Below are 19,914 nucleotides of genomic sequence, written 5' to 3'. Positions count from 1 at the left end.
ATTTAATTTCTACAAGTATTACGAACGTGTGATTTCGTATAATGATTGTTTTGACGTTAATTTAATAATTAAAAATATTTCTTACTGTCGCTACGCGGATTACTGTGCCTCCTTTGCGCCTTCCACGTGGTCGAACGAACTCTTCCGGCAGTTTCTGTGTTTACGGCGTCGACGCTAAGACTTCTGGCGACGCCTCTGTAAGGATTCGACCTGGTGTTCTCACTGACCGTGGAAACGTCAGCGAGTTGCTCGTTAAGGGCGTATAATTTGGACGTAATGTCCTTACCGATGAGGGTGTTGAGAACGACCTTTAGCAATGGCCTATGCCTTAATACCCTCAGCAGTTTCAGCCTTGTCCAGCAAATGTATGTGCTGGATTCCTCGGCTCGTATCGTTACTTGGAAGACGTCATCGATGTTTTCGTGCGTGGCTTCCCATTCGGGCGAGTCGACGAATTGATAAGCTCTGACATGGTGTAGGTGGGTACCGTCGCACGTTACATTCAGCCTGAAATCCAGACAGTCGTTTTTCTCTCACGCACACCCTATAAATCTACTTTTCTTGAAATAACTTGACCACAGTACGAAGTCTATTGTGTTCAATATTTCTTGCTTTTACTGATACCAAGAACCTTTTAAATCGATTTTATACAGTATAAAAAGGACTTGAAATACTTCTTTATAACATGCAATAATGTCATTTAAAATGATATGTTATCACTAAGAAAATAAAGGAGAATTTTTCTATTCTAAGAAAGGAGAAAGAACACAGCTGATTTATTCTGTAATTACACAGATAAAAGTAAGTACTTACTGTCCACGCAAAAGTATTGATAGCCTTTCGTCCGCGGGCGTGATCCCTTCGGTCGCGTATGTCTGACCAGCATCCAATTTGAGTATCCTCGCTTCTTTGGCCAATTCTTGAAAGTGCTTCTTGCTGACCTTGTAAGGTTTGAAAAGCTTGAGGTACAGCTCCGCAAGCTCCGGACTGAGAGCAGGCGGTAAAAATCGACAAGCTAGTATCAAGGAGTGTATGCCGTTGAGAAGGCCGAGGAAGAGACACCAGAGCATGGCGTCGAGAGCACATATGGTGATACCGGCCCATAACGCAGCCAGCATAAATCCGGCCGTTAGAAATGTACGGAGGGCCAAGACGGAGGCCTTAAATGAGCGCGGCACCAGAAAGGCCACCATGAAGAATATATTCGCTGCCTGGAAAGAGATCACGTGAAATTAAGTTTCTTTCTAGAACTCTAAGAAACCGATTTGGATTCACTGCCAACTTTCCTGTTTGCTGAGAGTTTCGACAAGAAGCGAACAAAGTGAGGGAGAGTTCGAACAAATTCATCCAGGATCGGCACGGGTTCGTTATCGCTTAAATTCCAAATCGTTTTACTGCGAACATAATCCCTTTGCAAAATAGCAGAATACGATTGGATATATACGATATCGAAGATAAACTCACGAAAGCAATAGAGTATTAAGGAAAATTCTCTGGAATTTAGTTATTTTCAACGTGATCAAAGTATTTATTCTTAATCAAGAATACGAATACATATGTAGAATTTGGAGCTTTATTTTCATCTTAGGGATGTCAAAGAAGAAGAATCGCCGGTACAAACTCACCTGAAAGAGCTTGTGCTGGGCTGCCTCCCACTCGTCGCAATAGCCACCTGGTATCAATACAGTGGCGTTTAACCTCTCAGTTACGTTATCAGCAGCCTCGGTACCATTCCATACGTCTAACCAAAGTCCTGTGTGATTCAATTCATCCAAGGAGTATCCAGCGAAATTCGCGAGGTCGCTGTAATTGAAGGTATAGCCCTCGGTTGAATAGGTCGTTGATGTGGGGTTGCTGAAAGGAGTCGTCGTCGTGCTCGACAAAAGGCTGCTCGCAGTCGAGGGAGCATCGCTCGTATTCGCCATTTTTCGTCGCGAGCGCGTGGTACGGGCCATCACCCTTTTCCCCCTGCAACAGAAACGTACCACGTTTCTCCACGATACTTTCGATCGACCCTACTCTTTCGACCCTGCTCCTTCGACCCTGTTCTTTTGGCCCTGTTCTTTTTCACGGATTTCATTTCTTACCCTTTATTCAAACATTTTAATCGCTATAATCTTGGTGAGCGTTCATTAGTTCCTACGTCATCTTTCCTTCGAGGAAGGGATTTTTAAAAGAGAACAGATTTTCACGGATAGCCTTTTAAAATGGAGTATTTCGATTTTCGCTATCCTATTCAAGTTCTCATAGGGTGATTCATTTTACAGTATTTTATTTAACTTCTTGAAAGTACTTGCTACGTTGAAATGAAAAAGAGATAATTTTTCTTTTTTCACTAAGAATCTCGTTAAAAAATCATCCGTTTCTCCGAATGATATCTTGGTATCGTGGATAAAAAAAAAAATTATAAAGTTTTGCAGAAGAAAGAGACAACTCCAGGAACGTATTATTTTCTAATCTTAGATCGAACCCTCTGGAGGCATCTGTTTTAAGCACATACGTTACCAAACTCGATTCGACTCGAATAAATATTCACGTGCCTATCGACATATATTGTCTAGACGCAATTTATTTTCTATACGTTTGGTAAGTACCATCCCATCCAATTTGACCTCAATCGCAATCACAATCGCAATGTTTTATGTCTTTGCGAATATCAACGCGTTAGATATCGACAATTCTAAACTTACATTTATGAATAAATGAGATTTGAGTAGAGCATTTTCGTGATTTTAGATCGTTAGCCGATAGATTGATAAATATAACCAACACGGATTACTAATCCTTCGAGAAATATCCTCTTCTATTTTTAAACTACCATTAAAAAGTAACTTCCAAATTACATTCAAGTTTGATATATTTCAGATTTCGAATCAATGCTGGAGTGTTATTCTCGTTAATATCGACATTTCTAGTAACGAACAAACATCGAATAGATTACCATTCGTCGAAGAAGATTTTTAAGGGAAGGGGTTTGGAAATGTTTAGGGCAGGCGATCAATCATCCAAAAACGACCGATGACGTGCTCTCATTTTTTAGCAAGACGTATCGTTCGCTTTCCATTTGGATTGAAAAATATATATGATCTTTCGTTCCTTGAACATCTCATTTATAACGGAATGAATCGCCCTGGATATTTTGTCTAGACTTGTCGCGTTGGCTTTGAAAAGTCACGGAGCCGTATCGCAAAGACGAGGTTAGGATTTTTCATTAAAATTAAATATTTGACGCTTGTAATCAGACATATAGAGAAAGAGAAAGAGAGAGAGAGAGAGAGAGAAAGTAAGAGGGGGAAAAGACGATTACTTTTTCTGGGAAAAAGTAATCAAAAGATTCGAACATTCTCGCGATTCTTTCACCACTCGTAATTTACTACGTTCTTTCAGCCGCGTTATTTCCTTTTGCGGCTGAATATACAAAAGCGAAGCTGACTTTCGATTAAATTAAAAAAAAAAAATTAAAAAAAGAATGAGAAAAAGAAACATGAAAAAAAAGGCAAAGAAAATGTCCAATAGAAGGGGATTTAACTGGATTCGTCCGAACCATCCTGTTGAAACGTTCGATGAAAAAGTTAGAAGCGAGATAAAAAGATGTAACTGGAAATTCATCGGCCCTTTTAGAACTAGCAGTTGTACAGTTGTGGGAAATGTAAATGTTGCAATTTCGAAATAAATTCTTTTCAGGAGTATCGACTATAGGATCAATGAATTCCCTTTGTAAGGACATGTAGTACCCACTCAAGAAATTAATATAACCCGACCGATTTTCAAATTCCTATACTTTTCTTGTGTGAATCTCGCGCGTACACGCGAAACCCTTTTCGTAACGAGATCCTGAGCTCTCGAGCAAGGTCTTCCTTTGAAGGCTCGGAACGTTCAAAGATGATGACTTGCAAATTGGTGCGAAGAAAAGTGGTAGTAGACGAGAAGGAAGAACTCCTTAACGACTTGAAAGGTGAACAAAGATGAGAATACCGAAAGAGCGTATGGTTACTGCCTTCTCGTGTAAAAAAAGAAAAGAAAAGAAAAGAAAAGAAAAGAAAAGGAAAGAGAATAAAAGAAAAGACAAAGAATTTGTAGCGGTAGTCGAATGCAAATCAGACTATGGCGGTCAAAATATCAGGCGATTCATGCATCCACGTATTCATGGAACTCCTTATTGCGCTCCATTTGCTTATGTCATGTTCCTCATAAAATGCTTGCCGCGTCATTACCTTCAGTTATCTTGGCTCAATCAGCGCGTTTTGTTAAACGGACTGTCTAGTTGAACGTACGACAAAGAAATAAGACTGACCATCTCTAATATTACTTTTAAACCAACTTCAGCCATTTAGAAAATAAATATTTAAATCGATTTGGAATTGGGTTTGAAGGATATTCAAGACACAGGTAAATCGATTTACGATAATATGTACAAAGTTAACAAAATCTTAAAATCCTTTTTTCTTACTTTTGACATCACAAAACTTCATTCGACAGTTGATAACACAAAAGAAGGAGCAAAAAGATTTGGACGTCTAGTTTCTTGAAACGTCCGAAACCAACACGCAAAAGGAAAGATATGTGGTGATGCTTTTACTTTTAAAGAGTTCCCGATCAAAACTGTTTCAACTTTTATGCTCGTCTACGGTGTTCTCCAAACAACTCGGTCTCGATCGAAAAGTTTTAGATCCGTTGAGCAGATGGAAGGAAGATTCTCGATAAAGCGGATCGGTATTCCTCAAATGCTGGCCTACTTTTTCACGGTTTCCTCTTCCTCTTTTTCTTTCTATCTCTCTCTCTCTTTCTTTCCCACTTTCGTATTTCTTCTTTCTCTCTTTAACCGTATATTTTCGTTGTTATATCGACTAAAGAATTAGGACAAGCCGGTAAATTTTTTTTTATGCTCTCTCATTCTCTCGCTGTGGAAGGAGCAAGACTCGGACAAAGCGCGTTAGATGAAACAGAATGGAACGTAAATCTCGAACGGTCGAGGCGCTTAACGATTTTTCAGCGGCGAACGTTTTCACATTCTTCACACTTGACTGCCACCCAGTGAACCGTCCAATTTGGAGGCCGCTGCTACCAGATGCTCCGGTTCTTTCGTCCATAACGAGGAAGAAAAAGAAAGGAAGGAAGGAAGGAAGGAAGGAAGGAAGGAAGGAAGGAAGGAAAAAGGAAAGAAATAAAAACTCTCGACAAGAAACTCGAGGAAAGTTACTTTACTTAATATTTATCTTTGTCGATTAACATCTTTTCTAGAGAAGTATATCGTGTTCGAAGGAATTTCTAAAAAGAGAAACGAAAAATATCGATAGAAACAATGCCGTCCCTCGTTCCAATTCCCACGAATCCTTTTATTCGTGCAAAAGTTTCACCTGGCCATTTTGTCCTTCATGAAAATACGCTTTATTTTCGTGAAAATAACGTCTATACGTGAGAAGCGTATACGTACGTGAGCGTGTGCATTCGTACGATGTCCAACACGTCGAGTGTCGGAAAATAAAAGAGGAACGACTAGAAGAGCGAAAGGGATAGACAGAGAAAGGCAATAAATAAATTGGCGTTAAATTTTCACTCGCTTCGCCTCGTCTCGCCTCTCCTCTCCTCGCCATGCCTTGCCTCGAAAAGTCACGTCGTTGTGGTTCCTTTTGTTTTTTAAATCCCATCACTGTTCCACGTGGATCGAAGCCGTCTAGTAAATAAAGTCAAGGATTTCTACGGTCTCTCATCGAGCGGTTACAATCTAAATGGTAGCGTAAATTTAGATGCAAATGTCCGAAGTATAACAACGACGATGAGGACATGAAGGCCGGCCATATCACACATCACGAATCCCTCGAAAATTCGATATCCAACTTCGAATGAACCAAAAGCTTTATGTGAGAAAGGATTAAACCTTCTAACTCAATTCGGCGAATAGTAAGAAGAAATTTCTGACTAGTAGGACTGAGAGAAGAACAAACGATAGGTGGTATTCGGAAAATTAACTCACAGGATTTAACAGCGATTTCTTCGTAACATGTAGATCGATGTTAGAATTGTTGACTTCAAACTTGACTGATATTTATAGAAAACACAAAAATATATTCAGAAGTAGAACGATGAAGAAAATCACTTATCTTAAAATTGAGAATTCATGTATAGGAAAGCTTTCATTATATATCTTGCAATAATAACAGGAGTGAGTTTAAATAACCTATAAGAAAGAAACAAGAAAGACGACTTCGATCCATTTACTTGCGTACACAAGTTCATTTCTCAGATCTTCGTTGAAATGGTTGGATCGAATGAAAGCACGTTTAATTTAATACATAATGTACATATGTATTCATCTACCGTGAATATACTAGGTATATATATATATATATATGTACTTATATACAAATGTATAAATATACGTAGATATAAATAGGATAAGGAAAAATAACATTTTAAGTAGAAAGTTTGTCGCACTCATCGACTTACTTTTTTGACTTGACTTTCTACCGATTTGGTCCAGATGGAAATGCCCAATCAAATTGTTCGCATAAGTTTACGTCCGGCTATGTGTATATCCGCATATATATAGATATAGATATACATATATAGTAGAATAAGAAATATAGCAGTAATCTATATAGGTGAATACATAGAGAGATATACAAATGGTTCGATGTACTCGTGCGTGATATGAGGATTGGTCGCTCGAATGACGACCACGAAAGATGAAGGAGAAGAAGGAAAAAGCGATGCTGGAAGGCGATAAAGGAGAGTAAGAGAAATGGCAAACTGGAACGAATGCATTGCATTTGCATTAAATCTTCATTCAGGCTGACTGGAAAACACGGACATCCCATAAGACACATATACAGATATAATACCTTCGTTCGCTTGCGTGATACTGACGGAAAAAGTGGTTTTACTGTAATGAAACTCTCGTTCGCTCAGTTTCATGGTATAATTCCGTGGTTATAATAGGAGATTGTTCTCTAATTCGATGTCAGTTTAAAGAACTATCATCTTGAACTTTATTCTTATGGAATACCGAAAAGAAAATATATTTATTTAAAAAAAAAATTGTTGAAGCTCTGATTGGTTAAAAAATTTTCTTTTACTTTTTAAAATACTATCTCGAACAAATAAATGTATGTATTCTTATTTGGCAACATCTATACGAATTACATTGGCATTAAATTCTAATCGACGTTCCAGAATGGGTCGCATGCTGAGGCGTAAATATATATTTTAGTACAATAAATCACGGACTGATGTTTCTTCTTTCTTTAGTCCAGCGACATTGATTTCGTATCTCTGATGGTCTCACGAGAGGCGAATATCTTTTTCTCCCTCTGTTTGCAAAGGAAAGAGTAACGTTAGTTCTCGTCACTGTGCCAAGAATCCTTTCTTCCAAGAATCCTTACTTCCTACCCTTCTACTTTTCACTTATAAAAATTATTACATAAGAAAACTGTTGATCTGATCTATTCCGAATATGTCTTATGAATTTAAACAATTTTATATATATATATATATACATATATAAAATATAATCGTTCTAACGTTTCATTTATAAACGTTTACAGATGTGTTCCTGATAAAAAGATTAAAAAGAAAGTGATAAGAGCTCAAAGATAGAAATCTCTTTGTCAAAGAAATACTATTAAATGGGAGAATTTAGAGTCTTTAAAAAACTTTGGACAGGTGAACTGGAAAGTCACGCTAAAGAATTTTTCCTTTCGTCGGGAAAGAAGAAGGTTTTCCGCAGGAAATTAAGTCAATTTCCGGCGAGCTACTAGTTCCCAGATTTACGTTAAATCGGTTTAACCTTTTTCTAGATTCGCTACCATCCGGATAAGAGATTTAAGGCCCGCTCGACCCGTTCCACACGTTAGATTCCGTACTAAGCTCGAGACGTTGTTTCAAGCTGAAATAAGTTTAGGTTCCGAAGGTCTACTTTCCAATTGAATCGAAGCGGTCGAATTTTTTTATATCTAGGTAATATGATCTTTTCTTTTCCCATTCCCTTTAAAAGTCACCTCTTTCGTAGAATTAAATTTGTCGAGCTTTCACGGTTGACATTGAGTTCCAGTTGTTTCGAAGATAACATAGTTATTTCAATTTAAGTTCGTAATAATAACTTTATATTAAACTTTTCGTGAAATTTTGCGTATCAAAGTTTCCTTCGAATAAAAGAAAATGAACAAATATCAATTAATTAAAATAATTTTGAAAATGTTGTTCCAATAAGGAATTATTTCTACTGTCTTGTATTCTTGCTTTCTATTGTCTTTTATGCTTGCAAAAACTAATCGAAAATTTTAAAGATAAAACGTCCTTTAAAAGAGAGACGAACAGAGAAAAAGGGAATAAAGATTAAAAAGGTTTGATACATCCTATGTACCAGAGTTCTTTTACATGAACACGAGCTAGATGTGAGATCTGCATTCAATTTTTGCATCCCTTTCTAATGCAGAAATTCGAAATGACCTTAGGCAATATAAGTGAATACATGTTCTCATATAAATACATTAGTAAAGAGAGAGAAAAAGAGGGAGAAAGAAAAAGAGACGTAACACAACACACACACACACACACACACATACACACACACACACGTTTATACGTTCTCTTTTCTCTTTCTCATGCATGGATTTGTTCGAAAATCCCAAACACGTGACGAATCTCATCCTGCATATGCGGATGCAAGGATTTTAAAAGTCCTGCTATATAACCATTCTAAAGCATTTTCGTAAATTAAATTCGATCGCGATCCTCTACGCATTTCAGCTTCATTCTCTTATTTCATTTTAATTTTATCGTGATTATAATAGATATTATCACAATATTCGCCATAGGCATTGTGTCGCTGGTATGATATTTGAATAAAAAATTCGAGCAATTATACATTGATCCGATTCAATCTAGGATTAATAAATTTCATCATTATAATTCTTAGAGCAATTACAATTAATGCCTTTGGAAGGTCATTCGATCATGAAAATTAGAGATTCATTATCGATTGTTGTCGTATCAAGCGCTAAATTATACGATCCATTGGTTCTACTACATTCAAAATCGATTTAAAATTAAACTGATGAAACTTTCCTATAATTTTTAGATCAGTTAAATTGAAAGTACGAAAAGGAAATATTTATTAATTTTTATTATCGAAGAAATAAAATTCCTATATTAATTTCAATTTTTCTAACATTACTCTTGTGAACGTTTACAAATTAGTTAGATATTAGATAGCGATAAGATCGAAATAAGATCGCTTGCATGTTACTACAGCATGTTCAATTCTTCGTACTCGATGCAATATCAAAATCTCATTATCTTAGAAGGTCACGATGAGACTGCGTGACTTGAGATTCTCTCTCTCTCTCTCTCTCTCTCTCTCTCTCTCTCTCTCTCTCTCTCTCTCTCTCTCTCTCTCTTCCAACTTGAATTCTCATCGATCTTACAACTAAAAAGATTCCGTGAGGTATCTTCCGGTCAACGCGAAGAGCCTCTCGTCTCTTTGCCCTCGAAATAACATCTTGACGCAATCGGTCTCGTCATCGGCCCTTAACTCGGCACTGGACTACCCGCGACGCAAAAATGGCGATCTTATCGTCTTTGAAGTTGAACTTAGAACAAGCACTCTATATCTTATTTCAAGAACTTGTCGGCCTAGTCTCTCTATTCAAATCTCTATTCGAACGTGTGGGTTTGATAAGAGCATCCAACATTATTTAGCATACCTTTTCTCTTTTTTTTTTTTTTTTTATCGTAACTAATTAAGATCCTAATCAAATAGATCTTTTGTAACAAACATTTTTTTTATCTTTAAGATAAATTATGAATTAAGAATTCACTTAAGAATTGTTCAATATATTACATTTAATATGATTTAATTGAACAAAATGTGTTGCATAAGTAATAACATCTATATACCTATGTATTATATTTTTATAATACAGGAAGAAAAAATCCTTGGAGGAAATAAATGATCTGTATCAAAAAATTGCAATGAATGAACATTAAAACTTATAAATTCTTACTGTTAGATAGACTTAAGAGGATAGATTATAAAAAAGTGTCTGACGGGTGTCATGTGCTTGAAAGTTAAGAGTCAGCAAAAAAGCGTCGCGTGAGGTGTCGGCTTATTTTCGAGTAATCATGACACGAGAGGAAATTTAGAGGACGAAGGGTGTAAAGTCAATTACAACGATAGGTCAATCTTTTACATAGTAATTAATATGAATTGTCATATATTCATCAAGTGCTCTTCATTTAAATATTTCAATGGAAGCTCGAAAAGAAAAATATTTTCATTGAAAAATAGCTTTCCTTGTACTATTGATATCAACTTTGATTATTCATCTTCTAAATGCTAGATCAATTTTCTTTTCCCCTATTCTATTCAATTTTTTTTTTCTTTTTTTCTTGTCAAAAGTTCCTCTACCTTTTCGTAATACTCAGAGAAATTGTTTTCTTTCGTTTCAATACTTCCAATGGAATCCAGAAAACAAATCGTGTTATCGAGCAAAAAGCAAAAGTTTCGAGAGAGCATCGTAGGATTTATCTTACTACTTTTATTTGCACTTACGCACACACATTTATCCCGATGATATAATTTTTTTTTGTTCTATATAACGTTCTACTCATTTACGACATGTCGTAATGTCGCTCCTTGTATCGTATTTCTTGTTTTCTACTACGCGTACAATCACCTTTAGTCAATAACGACGTCCGTGACTTATCGTAAATGACAGGACAATCAAACAAGCTTCTCTATCTTTCTTTCTTTCTTTCTTTCTTTTCAATGGGAAAAGAAATCTTCTTAAATAATGTCGAATGATATTTTATCAGTATCGAGCTAAGATCGAACGATAAGAATCCTAAACAATTTTCTTTCTAACCACGAACTAAATCGATCCGACAGTTTGCTTTACGATGATTAACTTTCCCAAGTTTTCACGAAGGAAAATTAACGATAATGATAATGATGATTTGATCTAGCCGCGAGACGATCCTTCTGTTTTTGAAGCATACAAATTAATAAGATCGTAGATGCTTGGCTTCCAAGTGAACTTCTCTTTTAAACATCCTTGATAATGAAGGAAGAAGATAATTAACGTTAGAACGAAATTTAATAGAATTTCGTACAATGAAGAATCATTTTATGACAAAGTTTCTTTTGCGATGCTTTAGAATATAAATCGAAATTTCTTCAATCATTTACATACCAAGCGAAAGTGATAGTATTTAAAGGGCAAATTGACGAATATAATTTCATAATACTGTCCAACATATAATCCATCCTCGGCATTGCCATTTCATCGTAGAAATTTCATTTGGATAATAATTCAACATTCGATTGCGGAGGAAGTAATCTTCTAATGATTAATATTCATGAATGTAGAATTGCAGATGATATTGAGGGATGGTCACGTATGTATAATTTTGATCGAAGGGACAGAGGGTATAGTCAAACGTGGGACTTGTTTCTCTCCATTAAATCTGGAATTTCAGGTAATCGACGAACACATAAGGAGCCGAGATTGCGACGCTTCTCTTGTTGTTGATCTTACGTGAATCGACTTTAAAGGAGTTCGTACAATGTTCTACTGACATAGTTCACATTTCTAATATAATTTTCCAAGTTGCCAAATTTTGTAGAAAACTAATTTTCTACTTTTAAAGTAGTCGCTCAAACTCGACAAACTCGCTTGCGACGATCATAGAAAGATATTTTTTTTCGAATATTTAGAAAAATCGAGAATCGATTTATTTTGTGACATTGAAAAAGATCCAAATTTTTCTAAAAGTCACAGATTTATGGTTCGACAAATTTCGAAAAAGTTTGTTACAATTTTTCAACGTATCACGCTCAAAATATCAAAAGCTTTGAATTATGAATATTTCATCAAAGGAACACCGACTTCCTTGCCTTTGATATTTCAATTATATTAACGACGATAAGCGAGGACTACTAATTGCGCTAATTAAAGCACGGCAATGGAATGCGTTCGATTTTTTCGCGGTGACTCTTATTTCCCTGTTTATGAGAGCATCATAAATATTTTCCAACGTTTGAAATTATTCATCGTCGTTTCCCTATCCAAAACCTTATCGTTGTTTTGTTTTCTTCTACCCCCCCCTCTCTCCCCCACTCTCTCTCTCTTTCTCTTTCATTTTTGTTGTTATTGAATAAATATTCATTAAACTCTGAAGTCGCATCGTAAAACTTTATTTTCAGAGCAATGGTTACACTTAGAGATCGAAACGTAATTTGACACAGTGAACATGCACATAGTTCTGTTAGGAGTCCCATAAAACTAAATTATCGTTTTTAACAACCATAACGAAATTTAACGGCAAAGTATCGATTGAAAAATGGAAATGCGTGTTGAATGAGATTCGATCTTTTTCATTTCTTTCCTTTCTCCTATCTTTTTTTTTTTTTTTTTTTTTTTTTTAACCGAAATTGTAAGTTACGAAAGGAACGCCGATGATGAATTTCCGCTTTGACGTTACGATTCATCAGCTAGCGGAAGTATCGACGATCGACCGGTTATACCAAATCATTCCGTACTCGTATCGTCTTTCCTATTCTTTTTGTCAGTGCAATCAAGTTTACAAAAGTTTTTCCATTTAACTAATTAGTTAATTTTGATATAATTGATACAATTAACAATTATTAATTTATTATTAACAGAAAGGCATAGATTTACGAATTGTGCGAATAAATATTGAATGAAAATAATTATATGTCTTGCTTATTCAGTCCTAAGTAAAGAAACAAGATATAAAGAAAATATGATTATAATTATTTTTCTCATTTAATTATATCAGTATGAAGATAATAGGAATACACTTTTTCTATACGATTAGAAAATAATTAGTGTGCATGATGTGACACAGAGAAACATTTTCAATTTCAAATTGTAACATGGTCTGACTTCAGTAATCAATGAGAAATAAATTTTCCAAGATCATACAAAAAGTAGTACGTTGTTAAGAAATGAAAAAGTTATGTCCAAAGAACCTTCATAGGGCGCATCGAAGTACTTTTAACATGCTTTTTCGGTGGCTCCTACGACGGCGAAAACTTTTTAGCTCCATCGATTTTTCTCCCCCAGCATTATCAAGCTGACCCGATTCCCCTCCGCCGTTCTGCTTTCAAATATACCTCTCTTTCTCTCTCTTATTTTTTTTTCTTTTTTTTTTCTTTTTCTTTTTTTTTTGTTTTTTTTTTGTTTTTTTTTTGTTTTTTTTAATCGCACGGTCTTTCCGTTCGTTGTTACAACGAACGATCATGCGCAACTGTATGTCAACTTCAGTGATTACAGAATGACATGTAAATTCTCTCCGACGTATTCTTTTTCGAGATATCAAACCTTTGGCTTTTTGTTTAGCGAAAAGCTCAAATATTATTTTACGTTCGAATCTGTCCCTTCGATTTTATCAAAAGTGATTAGAAAAAAAGTTCATTTGCATAACTTTTGAAAGATCTTCATAAACTTACTCTGATTAGTTTAATAATTAATTTAATCTTTTTATTTAACGGACTTTTAATTTAATCGCATATTTTTCATGAGTTTGAATGCTCTATTTGCGAAAGAAATTTGATCATGTAGGTATATCTTTTGTACAACTTTATCTTCCAATTATCTCGAGTACCTATTTAAAAGCTTTAACAAGCGATTGAAAAAGTGCACAATAGATGGAAGAAACCGGAACTTGCGGCAGGGTGAATTTTCCAACCCTTTTATTTTCTCGTGTCATAGAACAAATATCTCCCCTTACGATGGACATCGTGAAACCTTCCGGACGGTTTACGGCGTGCTGCTCAGAGGCTGTTGGTAGGAAAATGTCAAGGAAATGTTAGCGGGTCGACGTATCCGTGTACTATCTTCTCGAGTTAACAGACATTCGAAGAAACTTTTATGTTCTTGCCCGAAGCACTACTGAATATCTTACGTATCTTTCTTTTATTCCCTTAAGAATAAACTATATTTCTTTTAACATTTGTACACATTAATCTGCGTATTTTGAACATAATTAGTAAGTTCATAAAGAGATAGATACAAAGGTATCTTCTCTCATAAATATTTCGTAATCATGGAAAACAAGATAATATATCATCTGTTTGTTTTCTCCGTTTTTACTCCCGAACGATATGTTTTAAATTGGTTGGCATATAGTACCTATTGCACGTACGCAAAACCAACCCTATCATTAATTCAACCATACCGAGAACGAATGTTTATTCCTACCTATTGGATCTGCTATTTCACACGAGTTTACGCGATAATAAAGTCAAAAATATCTATCCTGTAACGTCAACATATTGGTATCTTCATTGTTCGAAACAGAGAGTGTGAGTTTTTTCAATCGGCAAAACAAGCTGGAAAAAGTTGATTACAATGGTCAAAATGATTTTTGACAAGAGGATAAAACAGGAGAAAAAAGTGAAAATGTATATATCTGAAAATGATTTTAATTACTTGATGTATAATTAGTAATCGATATAAAGATGAATTATCGATAATCAGCATTTCCCTTGAAAAATATTTTGATAAAAGAATGGGTTTATACAAATGCTTGAATTACCATTCATGGTAAAGAATATCGATAGTTAATTCAAAATTTTCGTATCCTTTGTTGTTTCATTGATTCAAGGTTATCGAAAAAAGAAATGAAAATACAACAGAAACGACCGACATCTGTTTCCAATTACGATACATACATACATACATACATACATACATACATACATATATATATATATATATATATATATTCTTTGCTGTGGTGGTGCGTGCGTAACTTTTTATTACGCGGAAACCAACTTTCTCTCGTTCTTCCGTCGGCAGCTCGCTTTATTTCGCGTTTCATTAAACACTCCGTTTTCCCTTTTTTCAGTAATAATGTGGGAGTAAGAAAGAGAGAGAAAGAAAAAGAAAAAGAGAAAGAGGAGGAAAGAAACTCGATCTTATCACCGACCGCACGACGGATCTTTTCATTAACATCGATCGTGCCGCAACTTTCTTTTTTACGGAAATTCTATTTCACGTCAACTCGACTTGCATAATTACGTGCAACGAACGTACTATCACACGTAACGTATGAATTTCGAACTCATAGAAACGGTTGTTTCTACTTTGCACTTTTGATACTAGTTCTCGCTATCTCTACCTCTCATTTTTTTGTTTCTTCATATTATTAATTCTTTCGCTTATCACAATTCTCTCTTTCTCTGTTACTTTTCTTTCACATTCTTCGTCTAACTTTAATTAGACGCTTAGAATAACGAGATAGCATCTTTAATATTGTTTAAATAAATTATATAAATTAATCAATTATGAAATTTCAGCTCTGGTCTACTTTGCATTAATTTATGCTGAAAAATTTTCTTTCTCATTCTTTTTTTCTTTCCGGCTATTTTATCAACAATGAATATAAATCATTGTATGAATCTTTGAACGAGAATAGAGCATAATAAATTGTAAATGTGACTAAATGTATTCGACCGTGGATTATCAAAATCAAGGGAGAAAAATTTAGATGATATCTCAACGTGTAGTATTCTCTCTTAATCTTCACATTGTCAATCATTGACGTATAGTATATTTATTGCGATATGGTAATGTATATATATATATGGTAATATTTATCGCGGTTACATTTTACAAATGATATGTAAATTAGTGATGTAAAATGTACTATTTCCATCTCGTAAAAAATCAATTTTTATATAACTATGCTAGTTCGTTCGATTTCACAATAAAAATTAATTAACACGTCATTAAATGTAACATCGAAAAAGTATTTACCCGTTTGAAGTATAAAAAATTTCGAATTTCCTGTCAAAAATTTGAAATTGTTGTTACCTGTCAAATAATTATGGGAAAACTATGCTTTAAAATAAATGACAGTAAAAAATTCGCTGAGAACGAATACAATAGGCAATCGTCAAGAGTATGCTTTAATTTTGAACAGAGAAATAAACGCTTGCGTCGCGATATTTTGGTGGGTTCGAACGACCCATTTTATGCGCGTAAGCCGAGCTCGATTTTAATGGGAGTCCAAGGGATGAGCGTCCGAAAATTCTGTTCGTCGACGCCGTGAAAAGTACGTTCATTGTTCGAAGGATTCCAAATGATTCCACTCGGCGTCATTCTCACACAAAATAATTTTTGTTTTCCGTTCTCTTTCTCTCTCTCTCTCTCTCTCTCTCTCTCTCTCTCTCTCTCTCTTTCTCTATCTCTATCTCTCTCTCTGTCCATCTCACTGTCCTTTCAATATAGAAGGACAAAGTGGGACATTCCGTATATCGTATTAACTCAGCAAGGATCGTCATTAAACACGGTCGAAAGCCCCAAATAAATGCCCATGCCGTCCAATAAGAGCTATCCTATTAATTATATTCAAAATAATTGTTATGCAAACTTCTACATTATTCTGTATCTTTAATTGGTCGATATTATCCTACCATTAGTTCGAAAAATGCAGCAACTATTTCTCCCAGTAATTAAGTTTCCATCTGTAACAGCAATGAAAAGTAGATTACCTTCAAGTCCATCTCTTTTAACAAAATAGTGTTTTTAAATAAAGAAAATTTAATAAACGCCCTTGTTAAAAATATTATGATTATTTCAGTAACTGAAATATTGTAATAAAATCTATTATTATTAGACTGAAAAAAATTGGAAATTTTAATTGCTTGAAATTCTTTATTAACGTACTGGAAAAAATTTCACTTTTCACGTTGATTTTAATTGAATTATTCAATTATAAATTAACGTAATACAAGTTTTTAAATCAAAGAACAAAAATAAAATTTATACGTCCCAAACTCGCTTTTTTTATGAATATATTCGTATAATATAAAAAAATATTTGAATAGGATTAAACAAATATTTATTGTTCCATATTTTTCTGTGAACGAAATCTTTTGTGGAAACATATCAATCTGACGGAAGAATGATAAAAAGATTTTGTCTTTGTAATAACAAGCTTTTCGATACGCTTTTCGATCTCAAAAATAGATTCTAAATATTTCTTCGTGGAAAATAATTTTTCTGATTTTATTATAATTTATTTATATTGCAATTTAAACTATCTAGAACGAAATTTCTGATATTACGTTTCGCTATATCCATTATACTTCGAGCACACGATAATACTCCTTTCATCGTTAATGATAGCAAGCCAGAAGTTCTAAACATTTGATAAAATCTTTTCTCTTCTCTTGCACCGTAATATCATCGACGTTATCGATCGTAATCAAGGTTGATACCTTGGTTATCAACCGAAGGAACATATACCATATTATAGAAAAAGTTTCATTTCCGTAGAAAATGTCAACAACCAATTAAGAAGCTTCGATTACTTTCGTCTTCGTTGAAGTCATCTTACACGAAATCGACGACATTGCATCAGTAACGAAAAAAATAGTATAGCTATTGAATCGCTTCAGTTGCCCGCACTTAACGGACAGGCCAATTTACCACCAAGCGAGATTGACCAATCCCAAGAGAAATAAGTGGTCCAATAGAGAAACGCATATATATATATATATATATATATATATATATATATATATATTGTTTCAATATGAATAAATAGATGTTGGATCATAAAAGTTCTAAGTAATCAAAATCCGAATTTTTTAGGACTTAATATAGAATGTATTTTGCATTTGTAAGATTTTTCCGGACTTTAAGAAGATATTTACAGATACGTCGTAAAATTATCAATTCCATAGAAGAAAAATTTGTCTGTTGACATAGAATGCAAAAGCATGAAGGATAGATGCGCTATTCTATCAAAATATCGACGAGTCTGAGGAACGACGACAACATCATAGAATTTCGGCATAAAAATCACTTTATTCATGATCCATCTATTCGACACTTAACTGAAGGACGTCTGAGATTATATGTCAATCTATTCTTTGTCTGAACGATGATTGATGATATTTCGAAAATAGGACCTAACGAGCAATGTCCTTAATTCGATATAAACTTTTAATGAGATGATGAACAATTTTGTTTACATTGAATTTAAATTTGAAAAAAGTATCGTGGCAAACACGAATTCGAAACTATCTATTCCATCGGTTATTTCTACGAGGCACTGTCACAAATCATTTGATCATCGTCAACATCAGTAAACCATGTAAAAATATAGAAACTTAATAATATGCGAAATGCTACACCCGCGAACCTATGACAAGCGACAATGCTTTGACATATCCTTACGTCTCATCGTTATAGCCTGTTACCGTCAGAGTATCCAGATGCGTCATTATTTTTTATTACCTTCGTTAGAATTATCACGATAAAAGTGGAAGGAAGAAAACTCAAGAAGGAAATAAAAAAGATGAAAGAAAAAAACATTAAGAACATCGAGCCAGGATCGATTTAGTTTTCCTTTTGTGAATATTCTCAAATTTTCGTAAAATTGTTCGGCTCTCATCCAAATGGATTTTCACATCCTTACAATTGGAAGAGTTCTCTATTCCAGACGTTGTACAGGATATCTTTTCAAGGAATTTCTTCTATATCATCGAATAGAGTCAAATAGAGACATGTTCGTCCTTCGATTTCAACGAAAAGTTTATGTAAGTGCACTTTAAACGTGAATAAAGGATATAGAGAAACAGCTTGTTACTATTATCGATAGTATCTCAAAGTATATAAGATATCTTTAAAATATTTGTGTACAAAAATCTTGCTATTAAGCATAAAAAGACCAATCGTTAAGGCAAATCGTTATTAAAAGTTATCGTCATATAAATTTTCGTATATCATCGTATAAATTATCGTATAAAAAGTTGAACTTCTTTATGCATAATTAAAGTTTTACTGGTGTTTTTGTAAGTCCTTAATTGAATACTTTCCTTGAGCACGTATCCCAGGGAAAAAGTGAAAAAGTAGTATGAGAGAAAAAAAGAGGGAAAAAAAAAGAAAACGCGTGGCATGCAGAATGAAAGAGGACATGGATGAAAATAAATTCTGGAAAAGTTAATTCGCGTCATAGAAAATAAGGAAACGTAAGGTCCACTTTCCTCTTATGCCTGATACGGAGACATTTGGCAGATGATCAAGGATAGGCCGACTGTCAATGAGTTTGCCAAGTGAACGCATCTAAATTATAGTTACGTCACAATGAAAGACCGAGAGATCTAGTTTTATCTCTGCCAAGAGATTACACGTTTACGATTGTACGAAAGATCGAAAGTGAGGCCAGAAAGTGTCCTCAGTACGTATTTCTCAATTACTTCTTTATGTAACGTTTTAAACATTTTGTTATCACCATTTGATTTTCAATAAAAAGAATAAGAACTATTGTAATTCGATCATTGGATAACATTGATATTGACTTCTACGATCATGAAAGTAGCAATAGTTCGTTTCGATTATCCGTGAACAATTTCGTTCGACTATTCAGCTAAATAGAAGCTAATAAAGGTATTGCTGATGCTTCACGAGAAACGGTATCGAGCGTTATTACCGATAACAACGAGAACGACGATGCATCGCTACGTGAGTAATATCCGTGATGCGTTGACCGAGCAATGCCCGAACATTACTATTGGCGTGTGTATGGCCGTCTGACAAATAATAACTACGGTTATGATAGTTGTATCTGACCAGTTTCTACTATCACTATTGGCTTGTACATTGACGAACAATCTGACAAGTAGTAACTACCGTTATCGAGCCGACATGAGACTTTCGAACGAATTAATGACCGTTTCTCTCTCTTCCTGGATAACCTTCGACCACAGTAATAAACTTTTTGAATTTCATTTTATATGTCGCCGTTTAGAAAGTCGTAAACTTTTTTACTATCGACACGAGACGAACATACGAATTAGACCTGACGGTCCGATGAGAAACGATACTCTATGCGATAAATCTGCACGTCCTTCTACTCGATGACGAGAGTTTAAGC

General features: G+C 34.6%; 1 protein-coding gene across 1 annotated transcript in view; it reads right to left on the bottom strand.

Moving 5' to 3' along the window:
- The window catches only part of LOC118441308 (popeye domain-containing protein 1), a 41,676-nt gene that overhangs the window by 3,811 nt on the left and 17,951 nt on the right, over positions 1 to 19,914 (bottom strand). The window contains exons 4-6 of the mRNA XM_035865511.2: positions 1,626 to 1,968; positions 814 to 1,211; positions 86 to 507 (exon numbers count right to left, since the gene is read on the bottom strand). Of these exons, the coding sequence (XP_035721404.1) occupies positions 86 to 507; positions 814 to 1,211; positions 1,626 to 1,955 (1,150 nt within the window). The 5' untranslated portion in view covers positions 1,956 to 1,968. The remainder of the gene's footprint in view (positions 1 to 85; positions 508 to 813; positions 1,212 to 1,625; positions 1,969 to 19,914) is intronic.

The sequence above is a fragment of the Vespa mandarinia genome, chromosome 11 (assembly GCF_050613455.1).
Source record: "Vespa mandarinia isolate Hongniang chromosome 11, ASM5061345v1, whole genome shotgun sequence".
Classification (NCBI taxonomy): Eukaryota; Metazoa; Arthropoda; class Insecta; order Hymenoptera; family Vespidae; genus Vespa; species Vespa mandarinia.
The sequence above is the reverse complement of the archived record's forward strand: the minus strand, read 5'-3'. Positions and strand labels throughout refer to the sequence as shown.